The sequence below is a fragment of the Eurypyga helias genome, unplaced genomic scaffold (genome assembly GCF_000690775.1).
Source record: "Eurypyga helias isolate BGI_N326 unplaced genomic scaffold, ASM69077v1 scaffold38119, whole genome shotgun sequence".
Taxonomy (NCBI): Eukaryota; Metazoa; Chordata; class Aves; order Eurypygiformes; family Eurypygidae; genus Eurypyga; species Eurypyga helias.
In genome coordinates, this window is record NW_010274778.1 from 1 (window position 1) to 20,275 (window position 20,275).

The 20,275-nt window shown below is 43.3% G+C and overlaps 1 protein-coding gene across 1 annotated transcript in view; it reads left to right on the forward strand.

Annotated features, from left to right (window-relative positions):
* Window positions 1-4,407: 4,407 nt before the first annotated feature.
* Window positions 4,408-20,275, forward strand: part of AZIN1 (antizyme inhibitor 1) — a 21,350-nt gene continuing 5,482 nt past the window's right edge. The window contains exons 1-5 of the mRNA XM_010159898.1: window positions 4,408-4,565; window positions 13,035-13,232; window positions 15,281-15,454; window positions 15,730-15,902; window positions 19,318-19,452. Coding sequence (XP_010158200.1) covers window positions 13,131-13,232; window positions 15,281-15,454; window positions 15,730-15,902; window positions 19,318-19,452 — 584 coding nt within the window. The 5' untranslated portion in view covers window positions 4,408-4,565; window positions 13,035-13,130. The remainder of the gene's footprint in view (window positions 4,566-13,034; window positions 13,233-15,280; window positions 15,455-15,729; window positions 15,903-19,317; window positions 19,453-20,275) is intronic.

A 20,275-nucleotide genomic window follows, 5' to 3' on the forward strand; every position in this document is an offset into this window, starting at 1 on the left:
CGGGGTGGCCGGGGGCAGGGTGGCAGCGCGGGCTGCCAGGGCGCTCCGTGCAGCCGAAGGGCGTTGCACAGGTGATGCTTTCCGGGAGAAGTGCTGGGATGACAGGGCAAATCGCCCTCATGCAGAGGGGCCCAGGGTGCGGAAAGTGGAGTGCTCCCCTCACTTTGCCAGGGGAGTTGGCTGGGCGTCTCAAGGACGCTTTCCCCCTCGGTCAGTCTGGTAGCACAGCAGGAGCAGGTTGGGTCTCCCCAGTCTTTCTGGAAGCCTCTTGCTTGAGCCTCAATCTCCTTGGCTTGGCAGCTTCCGCCGGTTCCTGTGATCCAGTTGGCCACTGCTGTAGTGGTGGCTTTCGGCAAGTACGGAGAGGGTCCCATCACTGCTCAGCTGCCGGCTGGGAGCGTGTGCGAGAAGCGTGTGCGCCTGGACGTCAGGGTGATCCCGAGGGTGCACTCGCTCCCTGTTTGGTGGGAGGTCAGCAGAGGTGCCTGCTACTGACGGCAGGGGAGCTGGAAGTACAGTGCGGGAGCAGGGGGCTCCTGCATGTCCAAGAGGGATTGTGCAAATGCCAGAACGTGGCTGAGGAAGGAGGATGCTCTTATGGCTCGTTACTAGACAACACGGCAGGTCTTTTCCAGTTGGCAGGCTCGTTCAGAGCCGAAGGTGATGTGCATCTGTCCGGGGGTGGGGGCCGTGCTGGTGAAGAGGGGAGTGAGGGAGCTTAAATATTCCTTGGAGTCTTTCTGAAGTGCATCTCCTGCAGTGCAAATCCAGCACAGCCAATGTGTGCCAGTAGCAGAAGAGCTGCATTTCAGAGCTCTGCAGCAGTCTCTGGTGACCAAGCAGGATTTGATTGTGCAGTCCCAGTCAAATATAGCCGCCCTGAAGGAAAACACCGTGTGACGCCCAATAAACGGGTGAGACCTGCCTGCCCTCCCAGCCAGAGGTGGCGGGGGGCTGGAGGAGGGAGCGCTGCCCCATTTCTGCTGCCTCCGCCCCGGCTGCTGGGTTTTTGGCTCTGTGGATACTGCACTTGCCCGCTATTCTTCCCTGGATAAATGCGGGAGGCAGCAGAGCTGGGGGGGAGGTGGGGGGTTGTGAATAACGGTGGTGGTAGGAGGGGTTTGTTCCAGTCTGGACTGGTCCAGTCTAGTTCTTTCCTTCCTGTCACCGTGCAAACAATGCTGCTGCCGCTGTGGCTGATGCTGGCGACACGGCAGCCCCCTCCCCGTGTGCTTCGGGCTGTGGTGAGCTCCCTTCCCCGCCAGCCGTAGGCCTAACCCCGCTGCCAGCGGCCTGCTGCTCCCCGGGCCTGCTGCTCCCCGTCCCTCTGCCGGGCCTTGAGCCCGGGGGAAAGGCTGTTAGGCACCAGAAAGAGAGGAGTCTTTACAAGACTTCGGGAGGGTGTTGTTGGGAGGTGAATGGCGGTGGGAATGTTTCTCCTGTGGGGATGGCTTTACTGGAAGCAGGCTTACTGCCTCTGAGCACTGTGGCCTGCCCCAGGCCAGCAGCCCGCTGCTAGCTGCGCTGGAAGGCTGGTGCAGGTGTGTGTTTGGGTCTGGAAATGACTCTGTTCCTCCCATTAAAGGAGAGACAGAGTGCTCTGGAAGGCAATTAAGACTGCCCCTTCCTGAAAGGGGAGGCTAATTGTGTAATGGACTAATTTGAGTGAATTTCAGTGGAAAACGCTGTTGATGTAGAGCAGCAGCCAAGAGTGTGGTTGACAAGCGAATTCTTAGGGACATTGCTCCCTTCAGGACCTGCTCTCCCCCGGGGACCGCCTCGCCACAACACCCTGGCCTGATCTGGAAAAGGCCTATTGTAACAGAAGAATAGCTGGGATTTTTTTGTGGACCAGAGTAACTTTGGTGCCTCAGAGTCTGTCAGTTGGTGTAAATGTGCGAGGTCATCGTATTGCTGGATTTTTTTGGGGTTTGGTTCATGGCTATTTTAGCTCAGGTGACTAAAGGGTTTCTTTTCAGAGACTGAGAGATGCAATGGATCATTGCTGTCAAAGACAATGAATCGGTGCCTGGTTCCGTAGGCCTATCTGTATCAGACATGGGGAGCTGAGGGGGCTGGTGAGCTGGAAAAAGCCAGGCCCCAGCCAGCTTGCTGATGCTTATAGGGCTTGTCGTGGGGATGCACTTGTTCTGGCAAAACCATGCGCTAGAGACAACCTGGGGGTTACTTTGTTCCTCAGTTGAGTATTACTATTCGCATAGGAAGTACAGCATTGCTGGTTGAGCTGCAGTCAAACCTGAGACACCTGCTACTAGTGTGTGCTGACAGATTATATACAGATAGATGCACATAGGTGTCACTGGCGTCTTAAAAGGCAAAGCTGCCTTGTCAATTATTCCCACAACTCCAAGCTTGCTGTTCAGCAAAGAATGCTGTTGTACCCACTTTAAGACCCTTAAATGATAAATGCTTCACTGGCTGATCACATGCACAATTTTTCTAAAACTGGGTTTGTCCCCATGGGTTATGGACATCTAAGACACTTCTGCTGCTTAAAATGATAGTTCTGCTCTGCCACAGTACAGCAAACTAACTCTTTGTGCTGGTTAAAGCAGGGTAAAATTACTGTGATTTGAAAGGCTTAAATCATACTGTTTTCCTCTCTGAATATTTAGTATCAGCAAACCTGCACAAAGGCAGGCAGGCAGACTATTTTCTGCACGCTTGTGTAGATCCTTCAGACAAATAATTCTCACTTAAAAGAAATTCTGAAGAGCCATTGGAACTCGGCACAGCTCACAGTTGACTGTTGCTGCAGAAAATGATCGGTTTTCATTCCAGCTCCACGGGAGCTTTCACTGCACACTTCCTTCGTGGGATGTGTGAATATTTATTGAAATGGTGCTGCAGGTGGTGTTTGTCAGAAGCATGGCTTTTCGAGTTTTGTGCTAAGGGTCGTGGGCTCTCCCTAGAAGCACCTGTTTTTAATGAGTTGTTTTGCTGGGAAGGTAAACTTAATCCATAATCACTGGAAAACTTGTATGGGTTCTTCAATATAATCATAACAGTGCTAGAAAATAGTGGGGCTTCTAGTTAATTTTACAGAATGCGTGTTGCCAGCTTTTAGAACTGTCCTGTGCATACTTGGGGAACTATATGTTTCTGACTTCTTGGTTTAGTGGAAGAAAGGGGTAAGATTAAATTCACTACATGTATGTTAATCCTAGCTGGCAAAATTCCTTTATCTCAATCAAATTTGAGGTGCTGAGGTTTATTTTTAATGTTAGAAGCTACCGAATGCTAATTTATGTGGTGAAGGCAAAGAGATTGCTCTGTGGTGTTGCTGTGAAAGTTACCCTCCAGTTGCATTCGCTCTGCTTGTAGTTCAGTACTTTAGAAAACTAAACGAGTATACTTTATAATAGCAAGAATAAGTGGAAAACCACACTTCAGCAGTTTGCTTCACTGTAATGCAGTTGAAAAGATGATCATTTGGGTTAGGTGATTCCCAGAAGCCAGTTTGCTGTAGTCAGCAAATGTAAAAATAAATCTTTGCTGCTCTCATTATTTAAATGAAACTACAAGAGGTTGGTACGTTCCATGTTTTGTGCCCCAGACCACAGTGAATTTGTAGAAACTTTGCTGTATGTTGGGTTTACGAATGACCAGTTCTGTACTGTATTTAATTCCATGAAAAAGACAGTTCCTTTTAGAAGGAATAACTTCTCAGCAGGGCTGGCTCATGTTTCCTGACTGATTTTTTTATGTGCATTCGACTGTTTTCTGTTATTGTTTCACCTTAATCTGAGTAAGATGGCCTTGTATATTTTAAAAATGCTGCTTTGGTGTTGTGTGTAATAGCCTTTCAGGGCCAGCTGAAATGTTTCCTCATTCCTGAAGGCAAGCATAAGTTTCTTCTCACTGTCTTGCTCATCTCTAGATTTGTCTGTATAGCATTCAGTTTTGCTATATAAAGCACTATTTTTCACCCACTTAGCTTTTTTTCACCCACATGCCGTGCTCATGCATAGCAGAGGAAGAAAGAACATGGTATGGGAATTCTAAAACAAAGTAAGTGGGGAGGGGAAGAATTGCAGGTGGTTACAAGGTTAACACTTCTGGGAGTCCAGCATTAAGGTGTACTGCCTCTAAGCAGGTTCATGTAGAACTCTTTGCCTTTAGCATGGAAAATCTTCCAGTGCAGACCGTGAAAGATAGGTACAAACAAGCAGTTTCATGTGCTTAATTCATATGTCTCAGCAGTTCTTCATACCTCTGACTTGATCTGGGCTTGAGTTTACAGTCACTCTTGAAACCTGGGCATTTTACGTGATTATAAATTTTCCTGGTGGGGTGTTGCAAGCCTCCTTAAAAACACTACTTAAAGGTATTTGTTATGTGTTTTCAGATAAAGCTTTTATTTTATTCAGACTATGAATTTTTTTTTGCATTTGTTTCTCCCACAGGGCAAAATCTCTGATCAAGTTTACAACTATCCAGAGGGCTTAGGAGAAGTGCTTTATAGAGAACAGTTCGACTTCAACGCTGAGCCACCTTGGGAACCTAGCTGATGATAGTAGGGTTCCATCTCCTAACTTGTCCATGTAAGTCTCTTCCTTCTCTCCATCTGTATGCAGGAGGATAAGCACTTCCAAAAATACTGATAGCATGCATTGGGTTTTTGCTAAGCAAGAGAACTGTCTCTATGTAGATTATAAAAATTGAAAATAGTGGCGTGCATATTAACGGGGCTTTCGTTCAAGGAGGGACTCTAATTTTTACTCACCCAGTACCTGTCTCAATAGTTATCTGATTAAATTCTGAGAGGCCTAAACATGTGTGAGCAAACTTTGTAAATAGTAAGGGCTGTTGGCTGCAGAAATCCTAAAATAAAATGCTGTAACTTCATTCTCTTGGTGGTAATGCTGAAGTCATGAACTGGCACTGCAGGACTGTTAACATCAAATCGTGATTTGCTGACTACTGTGTGATTTCTTAGGGTATATTATACTGAAACAGCCAAAACGTGCTATTGTAAACAGTAACTAATGCTGATTATGCAGGGTGTGCCTTCCCAAATGCCTGTCTCCATTATTTGCTAATTACTATCCACTTCCACAAATAGTTGTAGTTGAGCTACCATAGAATGTGGAATTCTGTGTTGGATGGAAATTGTCTACCAATTATAAATGCCTTTACATTTTTAAGAGGCAGATAGGTCTTAAAGACAAAACCCATGATAACTGAAAACAAATGATCTTAAAGAGCAGAGAAAACTCTGGAATGTGTGTGGTTATCCTGTTCAGTTAACATGAAACAGTAGCTTTGTGTGGTTTCAACAATAGCCTTAAATGCATTTGTAATATCTGAGTTAAGCTGCTTTTATACAGTATTACTTTTTTCCTGTCTAGCTGAAGGCATTTTCCTTTGGCTTAGTACCTATAAATTATATAACGCTTTTTAATGTAAAACTTGGGAATGAGAACAGTAAAGTACATCTGACTGAGCCAGGTACTTTTTAAATACCACAGGGTCCAAATGCTGGTTGTGTAAGTATGTCTCCTAATAAGGTACTTAATGTAGATGACCCTCTTACTTGAAAATACTGCAGTGAGGGAGGCATGAGCTGAGCTTGGCTTATCAGGATTTCTGGCTTATCTCCAGTGGTTATGTTTTTTGCTTGAAACTTACTGAATTAACCACATGTAGGTCTGACTGCTTTGTTCAAGTGAATGCAGTTAGTACTGAAAATTCTCTGAATATCACCATTATTTTGGAGGAGTCACATGATGTGTATAAGCAAAAAATATGAGAAAATTGTCTTGTTCTGTTCCTCAGTTTTGGCTCACTGTGATATGTGGGTAGGACTCTTGTGTGACACTTGGCACTTCAGCAAAGTAAAACAGTAAAAAGATGGGAAAGGTACCAGAACTTTTAGGAGGAGGGAGTGAATAAAGTATAACATTTTAAGGTACTATAAATGCATTTTAACTTCTAAAACTGTTCTGAAGGAATTTTGGCTTTGACCGAAGTGTGTTTCTCTGTGAGAAGGCTCTTCTGGTACCTTCATTGAGATTATTCTTTCTCCAGCTGGTAGACTCCTCTGTGGCAAATAGTGCAAGGTATGGCTTGTCCTAGAATGGTAGCGCCACTGGATTTGCTGTGTTTGTAGCTGAGATCTGTGTGTTTATTTTGAGCTTGGATCTATTATGGGTTCGGCAGTAATACTCTGTACACAAATATAAGTAGTTTGGTATTGAACATATTGGTGACATAGGTAGCACTGGTCTGCAAGTGTTTGCCAGTAAGTCCGTGCCTGTGTAGGTGTGCCTCAAACACAGCTAAGGTGTAAGCTGGCTGCCTAATTGGTAGTTTGAGTCCTGTTCAACTTGAAGTGATTTAATGGGAAAAAGATCAATTGAGCTTTTAAATATAATAATATTATGTTCCAGTGGAGCTCAAACAGAAATTTCATGCCTGAAGGTGAACTTACATGTCCATTAAACTTGCTTCCTTTTTATAATTATCTCCCTCCCACTCTTTTCCTTGTATTACACTGGCCAAGGAAGGATTCGGGATGTGGTTCTGTCGTGCTCTTCAAGCTCTGACTTCCTGAGCAGTCTGGCAACCATGGTCTGAAGTCCTGCTCCTTTGAAAATCTGGTCTGTCTATTGCTACATCTGGTTGATCGGAAATGGGGGGAATTAGTGATGGAAATTTGATCTATTAACGAGCTCCGTCTATGCCAATGGAAGCAGTAGCTATCTGGACTGGCTAGCCTTTAGAGCTCTTGACTTTATCCAAATGGGACTAGGTGGCAGTCAGGGAACAGGAGGGCTGGGAGTTTGGAGGGCTGGGAGGCAATGGGGAGGCCAAATACTAAGCAAGTAAGAGGATAGGATCAGGAAGTAACTGCTTGCACTGTTGTGAAAGAGCAGTGCTGGTGTGGCACCAGAGAAGCTTACATGCACTTTAGGAGTACTAGTTTTTGTAAGCTTTGCTAGCTTACTGGCTTTGAATGTATTCAAACTTCAACAAAACAGGAGGTTCTTGAAAGCACAGCTCCTGTAGAAGATGTCAGATGGGCATTATTTTTTAGCATCTACCCTCTTTGCTTGCTTACTTCAGCAGAGATGCTATTGTTACATTGCTCACTTAACTGTGTGGAGTATTCCTGAGGGAATGGTAGGATGCAACTGACCTAAGCCGTGCAGGTCCTGTCTGCTCTGACCCTCCGTGGGTTTCTGCTGTCTGCTGCTGTAAGGAAAGATACCTGCTTCAGCGTTTCCATCACTTGGTTAGTGGCTGCATTTGGCTGATAAGGAAGCAATCCCAAGCACAAGTACAGGCTGGGTGGAGAGTGGATCGAGAGCAGCCCTGAGGAGAAGGACTTGGGGGTACTGGTGGGTGAAAAGCTGGACATGAGCCGGCAGTGTGCGCTGGCAGCCCAGAAAGCCAACCGTCTCCTGGGCTGTATCCAGGGAAGTGTGGCCAGCAGGTTGAGGGAGGGGATTCTCCCCCTCTACTCTGCGCTGGTGAGACCCCACCTGGAGTGCTGCATCCAGCTGTGGAGCCCTCAACATCAGAAGGATATAAACTGGTTGGAGTGAGACCAGGCAAAGCCACGCAGATGCTCTGAGGGCTGGAGCAGCTCTGCTATGGGGACAGGCTGAGAGAGTTGGGCTTGGTCAGCCTGGAGAAGAGAAGGCTCCGGGGAGACCTTATAGCACCTTCCAGTACCTGAAGGGGCTACAAGGGAGCTGGGGGGGACTTTTTACAAGGGCCTGTAGTGACAGGACAAGGGGTAATGGGTTTAAATTGAAAGTGGGGAGGTTTAGATTAGATATCAGGAAGAAATTCTTCCTGGAGAGGGTGGTGAGGCACTGGAACAGGTTGTCCAGAGAAGCTGTGGATGCCCCATCCCTGGAAGTGTTCAAGGCCAGGCTGGATGAGGCTTTGAGCAACCTGGTCTACTGGAAGGTGTCCCTGCCCATGGCAGGGGGGTTGGAACTAGGTGGTCTTTAAGGTCCCTTCCAACCCAAACCACTCTGTGATTCTAAGTTGGTGAAATGGCATCTTGAAATATTTCTTTAGGATATTCCCGGCATAAAGAGGCACTTCCTGTGCTGAAAACATATGATTTGTTTCTGCTTTTCTAGTAGACCTGTTCTGTACTTAATTGCTCATGTTGGTGACAAAATGCTTCTACCTTTTTGATCTCTTACCCATGAAGAGTCAGTATTGAAAGGAGTGAGAGATGAATGTATTTTACCTCTCTGTTTTTTGCATCAGCATAATTGTTAATCTCTTAAATATTTACTTCAAGACATGTAGCTGAAAGGCATTATTGGGAGCCCATTCGGGTTGCAGAGACTGTTCTTTGTAAAGGAAGTTTTTAAATGAGAGAACCAAACCTCAAGGTTTCTTTTTTTGCAGGCCAAACAGTATGTTCTGACAGTGCAAAGAAAAAACCTAAAAATGACGTGTTTGTTATGGATGCTTGTGTTTTGTCACTTCTCAGAGCATTTTAACTTCTATTCCAGGTGTCTGCATTAATTGCAGTTCTTAAATATGTAAACTTTAAGATAAATGTTCTTCATCTGGGAAGTCACTGGGTTAAACCCTAAAGAGCCTGAGGGTGTAAGGCTTACTTCAAAGGAAGAAATTGCATGCCTATGTGGAAGTCTCTTACCACTTGACAGCTTATTTGCCCTAAAATATATGTCCTGGAGCATGGTGCAGATGAACGTTTCAGGTGGTAAAATGGGTGGTGTTACCACACTAAGTCTGTCAAATCATGCCTTGGAGCAAGTCAGCACTTCCAGCAAGGGCTGAACTCTGTACTGTAATGATTTCTGGCTCCTCTTACAGGCACAGAAGTCTTGAACTGTCTTCTCGATTTCCTTCTGCATGTATTTGTTTCATCTTCCACGAATTTGGTCACTGATTCTCCTCCCCTCTCAGGGAGTGGGGGGGAGTCAGAACAGAGTAAGGTTATAGCACAATCCCAAATTGTACTGCAGGTATGAACCCCTTAAACACCTCAAGTATGCACTGTTTTGTGGCAGTGCTGGTAGGAATTTCAGTTTTCTTTGTAGAACATCTTTCCAGCCTTGTTCTCAATAAGGCTGAAGAGATGTAATCTCTTCCAGAGGAGGAGAAGCATGGGCTGTGACTGAGGGTGGGAGTTGGTAGGCTCATGTTAGATGGATTAATTTTGCTAAATGAAAAAGCTTAGGTGTGGTGGACATGCCTGGGAGAAGCAATTGCTGTTTAGCAGCCGGAGAGGTTAGAGGAAGTTGTTCATGGTTTATTGTAAGCTGTTTCATTAAGTCTGTACTAGCGTGGATTCTTCTTTCTCCCTGCCTCTTGACTGCAAGATGCTTTTGGAGGAATGAACTACAAGAGACAATGTCTGGTTTAGGAAATGACCTTCTTCAAAGCTAACAAAAAGCTCTTTCTGCCTGATTAATTGTTGCTGTTGTTCACAGCTGATGTGGTCAATTAGTTGAGTAAAACACAAATGTCGTTACCATTTTTATGGAGTAGCCTGCTAGTCTGAAACATCTTTATTTCTGCTCTCAAACACAGATTTGTCTAATCTTTGACTTAATTTAAGACTAGTCTGAGTAAGTTAGCAGAGTAAATAAAAGTTAAGTGTTCCTTTTGTTGCTGTTTTCAGGAGCTATTGATGAAGAGGCCTTCTCCCCCCCATGCTTAGTTAAACCAGTTCTCCCCCTCTATCCCACAGGGCATCCCCAAAAGCAAAGGGGCAGCTTTTGGAGGAAAGTATTCTTCTACACTATCTCTGTCTGAAACCTGTAGACACCACAGTCATTAACTATAAAAAAACCTTGAAGAGTCTAGCTTAAATCTACACCAAGACTTGAATAAGAAAAACTTGTATAGACTGAGCTGCTTGATTTGAAATAGGAGGCACAAGCAAATAGCCTGCAGGGGGGGTGTGTCTGAGTCTAAAAGTCTAATCAGAGCTGTGACTGGTTCCACTGGGTGTACTGAGACCTCACAGCAGGACAGATGGGAGGTGGGCAGTTGATTCTTGACTTTTTACATGCTTTAGAATGTAGGAACCACCACTTTAAAACCTAAGTAGTACCTTTGTATGTGTAATAAATCCTTCAATGCTTTAGTTTTACCTTCAGGCTTTTTAACAGGTTTGTACAATATGTCAAGGAATTGTGAGCTTGTGATCAGAAACACAGAATAAACACCTTGAATAAACAGCAGAAATATAGATGGGGGCATCTATTAAAAAAAAGGGGCCTTCTGCCAGCCCAGTCACTAATCACATGATTCAGTTGTAGGTATTAGAGTATTTACTGGTCACATGTGGGTGGGGAGGTGGAAAGAGGAACTGGGAGTATGGAAGCTCTTCCTATACAGAGTTACTGCGTCAAAATGTTGCCCCTGAATTTTGTTGAACTTTTTCTGAAGTCATAGGACAGATTTAGATTTCTCCTAAAAGTTGTTAGAGATTTAGATGAAGCATAAAATGTATTTATCCTCAGTGTCATTAAAGGATTATAAAAAAACCTAAAACCTATATGGTACGTGGTTTTGGATGGTTAATAGGTCTGCTACGTTTGAGCAATCTGCTGAAAATTGAAACCACTTTGCTCTTGCCTGTGTTCAGCGTGGTGGTTCGCTTACTCCTCCTCTCCTTGGATGTTATTTTTATTGCATAGAAGACAACAGAAGAGCTATTATTGAAAAGCTTAATGTGTGTTACTACACAACCAGTAAGTTCCTGAGGATGCGTAAAGCACTTCAAAACTTAGTTAAGCATTAGGCTGTTTAAGTCATAGCGTAAAGAAATTATGCTAAAAGCGTTCAACTCTGCTGTTAGCTCTTTTCTTTTGGTCTTCATTTGCTGAATGCTCCAGAACTATACTACACTTTCAGTGAAGTGCTGATGCTAGCTTTTCTTTACAGAGGGGGGAGCGGGAAAACCAAACCCTTTTTGGTACTCTGCTCCTGGAAACCATGGATATTTTATGGAGGTGGAGATGTTGAGGACTTTGTGCTAATCAGCTAACAAAACAAGGATACTATGAAGTTCCTGTTCAGAGGGTGACAGTAGCTACATAAACATGACTGTGGTGTTCATGTTTTGTTTCACTGATTATCAGACGATTCACAACCTTCTCACCTGTTTGGTGTTTAAGGAGTTTTAGCTGTTACTCACAAACTTAAACTGAGATGTGACTGACTGAAAACATTTTTTTTTTCCTGGTTGTTACAGTGTCTACCCACCTAGTCATTGTTTTTATAGGTGTAATTTACTTATCACACCAATGTAAAGATTTATCTCGCTCTTTCATGATTGTTTTGGATCTTCAAGATTCACTTAAATATGTGAGACTCCCTTTTATGTGTGAGACAACTATGTTCATTTTACCCAGCATACTCATCCTTATTGTTCAGCTTCTGAATAGAAGTGAAAACTCGCTGCCATGGAGTTAAATTCACCTGGCAGTAAATGCTTCCCTTAAACATAGGTGGCATACTTGAGTTATGCAGAAAGCTTACAAAACTGCTGGCTCTTGTCCACGTTATTGGGTGTAACCACACGCAGGAGCAACTGCCCCTTCCTTGTTCTCCCTATTAGCATGAGCAACAGTAACTTTGTTCGTATTGTTAACGGTGTTAACCAAACTCTTGTTGCAAACTGGGAGGTGGTGGAAGAAACGTGAGACAGAGCTGGTATGGTGGCCTTGTGACCGTTTTGAGGCCAGAATGATATTCTTAGCTTGTGGAGTCTTTGTGAAGCATGTGTTTTTTACCTCAGCTGTAATGTTTCTAGTTTTGATCAACACTTCTAAATAGAAAAATGATGGCTTAAGGCCAAGTACAGGTGGCTTTAGAAAGCAACCATCAGGTTTTTTATAAATACTATGGAATGTCTGAGATTTGAGAAAGTATTGGGTGTTCATTTAAAGCAAGAATCTAGTTAGCTGGCTGGTTTTGATCAGTTTTGTCAGCCCTGAAGATGACTGTTGAAACAAAAGTCTGTTCAGTCAGTTGCTGTGAAGTCAAAAGTGATAAGTTGCCTTAAAACAAGACCTACAGCTCTAGTGGAGTGTAAATTGTGGGTTGTTGTAATCATCAGGTAAGTCTGACAAAGGTGTACAGTCACTGTTGGTACTTCCCTGCTGCCTACCAATTTTCACTTGAGACTATTTAATCCTGATTCTGAGACTGTGTCTAACAATGTTTTCTGTCTTGGAACCTCGTTGATTCAAGTTGTTTGTTTTTGTGTGGTTTGTTTTTTTTTTTAAATACTGCTTATAAGCAACATCTAATTTACAGTGATGGTTTGAGGATAAACAAGATGCAAATAAAGCTGGGTTAGAACTGTTACTTTTAATGCCAGTTCCACTTACTGAGATTATTTGTTTTTAAAACTAGGTCTAGCTAGTGGATTCTTTCTGCTAATCTCTATTGAAGTGAAGATTTTTGTGTTGTAGGTAATCTTATGAACAGAACAACAAAATAAATGTCTAGTAAAGACTGTGTGTAAAGGCAATGGTTATAAATTAGCATGTCAACAAAACCCAGCATGTTTAACACAAATCTGTGAATAACAGGTATCAATGCTAACATTTAATCAATATACTCCAGGTTTTCTTTAACAAGTTCAGACATGCTGTATTACAGTCTTCAAGTATGCAGCTGGAAGACTAATGACACTGAAGATGCTGTGCCTCCGAAGAGCCCAGCTGAGGTGTTGGTACAAGTATGCTACACTTGCAGGGCTTTCATAGCTCGAGGAAGCTCAACACAGATCAGCGTGGGATGCTCCTCCAACAGCCTCGCATCAGTGGTTCCTTACTTGTTGTTAAAGCACACAGCTGCTGTCTTATTCTCAGCTTCAGCTGAATTGCACTAGCCCTGTCCCTGGCAAATGGAGGGTGGGCAGTAAAAAAAATCTATTTTTGAAGTGTGTGTAGATTACTTTGTACATCAAATGCAGGAAGCTCTTCCTGATGTTTAAATAGTAGCATAGTATGTGTTGTGCCTCTTTTCCCACTGAGTTATGTGTCTTTGTACAGTTTGTTGCATAATTTAAGGACCCGGATATAAGGCTTGGAAGCCCATCCCTTGTGTTTCTTGGTTTATGACTGTCGGCTTTGTGGAATACGGCTGAGATGAAAGGATTTCTTGAGGATGCAAATTACTCCATTGGCCTGTTGGATGAAGGAGCAACTCTTGCAGATGTTATTGACAACTGTATTTATGAACATACTCATGTAAGTTGTAGCAGTTTTCCAAATCTGCTGGTTTAGTTCCCTAAGTCTTCAAACTAGGTCAAGGTATTTAGCACTGATGAGCTGACAGCAACAGAGGAACAGTTGGCTAAAACTCACCTTATGAAGTAGTTTCCTGTTCTAATTCTACTACTGTACTGCTTGTTTGCCTCGGGCTGGATTCTGATGGGGGAATTTGGGCAACAGTTGTTACCTCCCTGAGTGTGACTAGCAGGAAAGTAGTCTGGCCGGTGTAATTAATACAGGTTCCCATCTCATTATCTGAAGGGATTTTATTATCAGTGGGGTTCAGACCAGGAACCTGAAATTGGGCGAGTAGATATCACAGAGTTTAAAAAACATTATTTTTTTAAAAAAATTCCCTAAAAAATATGCCAGACTTTAGACAAATGCGTGTGCTGAGCCAGTTTAAAGCCACATTTAAAACTTCTGTGGTCAATCATGGTTGTATGTTTACCCATCTTCCCTTCCCTCTGCTGGAAACACAGGTACTGGCATACTGTGAGGTGCTACCTTTTTTCTTTCAAGAAAATAAACTGGTCTAAAAGCCATTAAGGTTGAGCAATCTACTGGAAAGAAAATTAAATAATTCTGTGTGTACAGTAATAGATTTATCGAATAAGGCTTTGCTCACTTCTTCGGAGGCAGGAAGATGTAGCCTTTGTTTTAGAGACAAGTTTGTCTTGTAAAGAAAGAGTTTTTTAAAAAAGAGGTTTTATTAAGCAAATCCTGTGTTCTTAACAGGCCATATCAGAGTTGTTCACTTTCCCTTGGTTTATCAGAACTCGTGGTCAAATGCAAGTGCTCAACTATAGCGTAGCAAATAGCTAAACCCCACGGCCTTCTGAACTCAGGTGTGGATTCCCAAACCCTGATTCCTAATATTCTTTTTCTGTCTAGCAAATAAATAGGTAAACTACTGGCAACATGTCATGTCTCCAACCACTGGCTGGCTCACAGAGGATAGCTGCCTCCTGCTGCTTTCATTTACTCCTTTAGCTCAAGGGGTAGAGGCCTGTGCCATGGATCTAAAGCTCCAGATCCCATTCCTGAAAAACCATACAGGGGGTCAGTATGCTTCCACCCGATGGAATTTCTATTTGTGTTTTTTAAACAGAAATAAGGACACTGTATACAATAAGCCACAACATAGTTTGGTATCTGCGAAAGTGCTAGAATTAACATTTGATGTGCAGTCTTAACTCGGATCAACCATCTCTTTTTGTGATGGTACGTAACTGATACACCGTGCGTTTGCAGGAATCCTACTGAGTGTACGTTATAAAGAAATACAGAATGATCCGTTTGGATTTTGATCCCCATCATTCTTAATGTTGAGGAGGACTGTGGTAACAGATGCGTGAGGAGGACCGTTAATGGTTTCCAGACAACTGTCTGTGTGCGTTTTCTTAAAGATGACGTACTTGACTCTGCAACCTTAATGCGCCCAGTTTAGTTCTTAAAAGTTCTCTTTGAACTTTGGGCTTCACACGATGCGGAGAACAGTCTCAAACTTGACTTCCTAAACTGAAGTACTATGAAACAGGTTTTCAGTAAGATGAGCTAGATGTTGAAATAAAGGTAGTGCATTATATATTATCCCTTGTATAAGCTACAAATCATGTTGAGACTGTGGAAGCTTTCATCCCAGTGGATTTTCTTCCTCCAGAAAGTTGCAGACTTCTGAAAATACAAAGTTGGAAGAGATTTGTAATCTATTCTGTATTTTTAGATAAAAATGGGCATTTGGCGTTTCAGTAGTATCTCTTGTTCAGGAATCTTAATATTGTCGAAATAGCATTCACAATATCCCTGAAGTGGTAGGTATTCCCTCTGATATTCTTTTTTAAACTAGTCCAAATGGCTAGGTGGAAGTCAACGAGAGGATTGTTCCAGGTCAAACCTGAAAGTGAATAGCAGGGTGAAAAAAATGCACATAATCCTTTGAGACTGTTTCATGGGCTGTTTGTATCTTGACAGCAAACCTACAATTTCAAACATTTTATTTTCCTATTCTTCCTTGGTTTTAGACTGGAAAAAGAGCCTTTTATGTTGGCGATCTTGGGAAGCTTGTAAAGAAGAACATGCAGTGGCAGAACGTCATGGCACCAATCAAACCATTTTATCCTGTAAGATGCAATTCCACTCCAGGTGTACTTGAAATTTTGGGAACCCTTGGTGTTGGATTTGCGTGTTCCAGTAAAGTAAGCGTGCTTTATTTTTTTTGCTGTGTGCCTTATTTTCTGTCTGACATTTGAAAATCAACTTTTTGGTGTTAAATGACATCGTTATAAACAATACAACTTAAATTCTGAACTCCTGCGTAACTGGCTGTTGAAGATGCACACTTCTGCCCTAGAAGCAGCGTATAGCTTTCCCTTTAGACTACTTAGTAGAGTACTAGAGCACACCTAAAAGCAAATTTAGTAAAGACAGCGCACTAGGCCGTGTCAAACTCCCCTGTGCTCCTGTTTTTCAGTCTGAAATGGCGTTAGTACAGGACCTGGGCTTCTCTCCCGAGAACATCATATATACAAATCCTTGCAAACAAGCTTCTCAGATCAAGTACGCAGCGAAAGCTGGGATAAACATCATGACTTGTGACAATGATATTGAGCTGAAGAAGATTGCACGTAACCACCCCAATGCTAAGTAAGTGTCAAAATTCTGGTTTTCCTTTTAATGGGGTGGAGGTGTTTATTTTTGCCTGTGTTCTGGGTTGAGTTGCAAGCAAGGTACATGGTTTCTTTAGTACAGTTCACTTCTGTCTGTCTCTTCTCATTGTCTCTTTTGAAGGAAGCTGTTCTGCAACTCTTTCCAAAATCCTCAGCCCCTTTTTTTTTTTGTTGTGGGAGAAATCCTGCATTTTGGTAGGGCAACCTTAATGTAAAGGTTTTGATGATTAAACTTCAGAAGTCTAGTACCTCATCAGCTCCGAGTACATCTTCCCCCTGCTCTGTTGTGGCTTCAGTGTTTTCTTTCAGGGTGTTTTTGTTTGGGGATTAGTGGCTTCAGCTGAAGTTGGGGCTGAGACTGTCAGCAAGTGAGCATGTGCATTTTGTCCCACCTAGGGTTTGGGCATCCTCTGCAGGTCTGTTAAAGGTGCCTGCCAGTACTTCCCCACTGCTACATCAGTGAGAAATTTGACTCCAGCTCTGTTTTCAGTCACTTCAGTATTGGCCCAGATGCTTTTTGTAGAGAGATGACTAAAGCTGGTGTTCTAGTGGTTAAGTACAAGCTTAATTTGCTGCCGGTGTATTGTGGTCTCTTTTGGACTGACAAGTGCTCATGTCATTAAGCATCACACCCCTCACATGAATACTTTGGCTGTGGGCCCTACCTTTTAAGAAATTCGGAGTCGGAGCTTAAGGGAATGTTACTGTGCTTTCCAGTGATTACCAAGGAGTAGCTTCCCACAGATGTCATCAGAGCACACTAAAACTGAATTCCTGACATCCTCTACAAAGCCCTTGGTTCTGGACAGTCCTTAGTGTCATGTCTTCTCCTGAAACTGGCCATCGCTGTAGGATTGGGAAGCTTCTACCATGTTCAGTATCTGGAGACTACTTATCCCACCTGGTGCGGCAATGCTTTTTTTGTTTGGTTTCGTCTATAGACAGCAATGCGTTTTTTGTTTGGTTTCGTCTATAGACACATGGCATGTAATGGCATGTAAAATACTGGCCTTGACATACTGTGTTTGAAAGCCTTAGCAGTGCTAAGGGTGTCTCTTACGTCATTAAAAATGCCAGTGACAATGGTAAAACTAGTGTTTTGTTAGTTTGTACAGTGATTTATCTCCTTGAGCCGAACAGCCTCGTTTAGATGGTGGTGGTGGTAACAGCCACAGCAAGAGAAGGCAGGGTGCAGATTCTTCTTGAGCCAGAGAAACTGTAGACCATGGAGACAGAATGAAGGGAGTTTCATAAGCTAGAGAAAATCAGTATAAACCCCCTATTTGTTTGGGGTTTTTTCCCAAGGATCCCATAGTCTAATATATTTGAAAAAATTCCTGTTTAACCCAAGACAAGAAACTCAATTTCTACAAATGAACTGCAACTTGCTATTTAAACTTTCTAGGAACATCTCCAGTTCTACTGGGTGGATTTGTCTGCTTGTTTTACTGGCAGTCTCTTGCTCAGGTCATTAAAACCTTGATGCTGAAGTGACAACTGAGTTTTCTTCTTTCTCTTCCTTGGCATAGCTTCAGAAGGTCAAAGGCTGTATGTAGCCTTGTTCTTCCTATGTGTGGCTGTTGTAGCTGGGTTGTCTTTTTGTAGATGAAGCCAGTTACGTATTGGCTGAGGAAATCCAGCTTGGAAAGCTGTAATTCTTATTTTCTGAAGAGTCTTGTGACTTTCTGCACTACGCTCAGTAATGGGTGGGTCTAATTGATGTTTCTGCCTCTGGAAGTCTCTAACTCGGATGATTGCAACTGCTTTTAAGAAAGAGGAGAACTGTCAGAAAGGAGTGGGTAGTCCTTCATTTCTCTATACCTTTGGATGCTTCCAGGTGAAGTTCCATGGCTAAGGCTGTGGGTGTCCTAAGCTCCAGTAGAGGCATAGTGGCTAAAAAGATCACTGCTTCCCTAAAAATAAACCAAAAACCTAAACACACATCCTCCAGCCCTGCTCTAATGGACTGAAACCGAGGAGGAGCAATCTGCCTAGATTTGTAAAAATTGGAACTATGCTTTTTCAGTGGTTTGCACGAGAAAAATATCTTGACTAGCCTAAAATGCTGCAATAACAATCAAATTTAACATAGGATGTCTTTAAGAAGTGGTTTGTCTGATCTTTACTGTGAGGCAACCAACTCTAGTGTCATGGATTTGAATGGGTTTTTACATTTTAGAGTTTAACTTTGGGTAGTTTCTTGGATCTAGCACGTTTTCTACATGCCTTACAAAAGTCTTGTTTGACTACATACTTCTTGATCGGAGTTGTCTGTGCTAGTGGAGAAGCAGGAAATGCAAGGCTAGTTGCAGTTTCTCAAGATGAAATAGTGTAAATTTCAGAAGGGTTGCTGGGCAGGCTGTGTGAACTTGGGGGTCGTTTTCCGCTCTTAAAGAAATGCTCTTTAAAGACATCATGAGACATGTGGGAAAGGACTTTTAGTCAAGGCAGCTGTTAGCCCAGCCACTACAACATACAGGTTGGCCTAAATTTTGCCTGTTGCTGGTCCTTAAAAGAACTCTCTCACTTTGGGTGCAGAGCTTCTGCCACTTGTTTATGCTTTCCATCTTGCTTAAACATAACAGTCTGTGTGTAGGTCATGACTCAACTTCTGTTTAGGTTACCACATGGCTAATTAATTGAGGGGTGGGGGAAGGAGAAAGCTGGTGGCTTTTATTGGACAGCAGTTCGAGAGTCTGGGGGGAATACCTCTAGAGGTTTTGGTGTGAACATGTCATTGCCACTCCAGTGTTACTCAGTGTAAAAATCTGTCAGCACTGGCACTGCAGTTTGCCAAACTACCCACAATGAGGCTTTGACTGGAGCGGGGAAGCTGTTTCACTGCGTAAGACTAAGAGGTGGTACTTGCTGCCTCCCTGCTCCGCAAGGGTCCTGGAAGAAGGGGAAGGGAATGGCCGGGCACCCCCAGTCTGTGTGCTGAGGTGGAGGGAGGTGGGCAGGGAATGCTCTCAGTGTGTCAGCCTGGTGTTCTCCAGATGCTGTGTTTAACCAAAGCTGATACATGACTGAAGGGGAATCTCCAGGCCCTCCTCTCTAGAAAGGAGGGCAGAGATGGGAAATGTGTTAGTCTTCATGAGGAAGTACACTTCATTAGGAGGTAACATTCTCTTTTATTACAGCACTCAACAGACTCTTGCTCCTGCAAGAGTCTCTTAGTTGCTGCATTTCAAAATCCCTTGTCCTTGTTGGCTCCATGTTTTAGCCCCTAATTGCTAGTTTTTTCTCTGTACAGGATTGTTTTTACTAGGTTCCCTTGACTCATCCATCGATGGAGTACTGACAACATACTCAACACACTTCTGACAGTCTTCAGGCTTCACATGTGCTGATGATGTAAACCAACTGCCCCAATCATCTTCCCCTTCTCTTAGGCTCTTACTGCACATTGCCACAGAAGACATTACTGCTGATGAGGAGATGAATATGAAGTTTGGCACCACCCTGAAGAACTGTAGGCACCTCATGGAATGTGCTAAGGAGCTGGGAGTCCAAATAGTTGGTGTTAAGTGAGTAACTTTATTGTCCTCTGCTGGCTGGGCAGATGCTTGTGTGATGTACTTGGGATGTAGAATGCAAAGGAATTTTTCCCCCCTTGGGCACATTTGAAACTGAGTATCAGAAATCCTTTTGTTGGCATAAAAGCGAAATTCAGAAGCCTCCTATTTTCTAGCTGTACTTGTAGATGTAAATGTGACGCTAAATTAAAGCGTAAATGTCCTGTAACCATTGCAAATGAGAAATGTCTTTTAAAAATTGGATAATACTAGTGAGAAAATGTACCTCTCAGTTGAGACATCATATAACTTTAACAAAAATCACGTGGCTTTTTTACATTTTCAAATTTAAAAAACAAAATCCATATGTGGTTTCATGCAAGTAAGGTCAAAAAGTGACTTTTGCCTCAATGTCATCCCTTAAAGGAATAGGCTTGGAGTAGAGAGTGTCGTGGCTCAGATGGGTGTGTGTACAGTCTGTCCAGACCCAGCAGACCTAACGGCTCTGTAGGAAGCCCACGGGAATGTTGGTGCCTGTTCTAACACCACAGTTACTACCAGTATTGTGCCAGTACTCAGACCTTTTGTGCAAGGGACCAGAGGGAATTTGGGAGCTTGTGGGGGAGGCATCGGTAGTACTCTGGTCACCTGCTCACCAGCCAGTTGGGCCTTCCTGTGAAACTAGGGCCTGGCCTGGTGTGAAGAGGCTTCAGAAAAGGGTAGCAGTGGGGCGCACCCCTCCTCACCATGTCCCAGACGTTGGAGAGAGCAGATAGTGTGCTCAGTACAGCCCTACCTTTTGTAGGGAAAGTGGATGACCTGGGAGAGAGGGTCT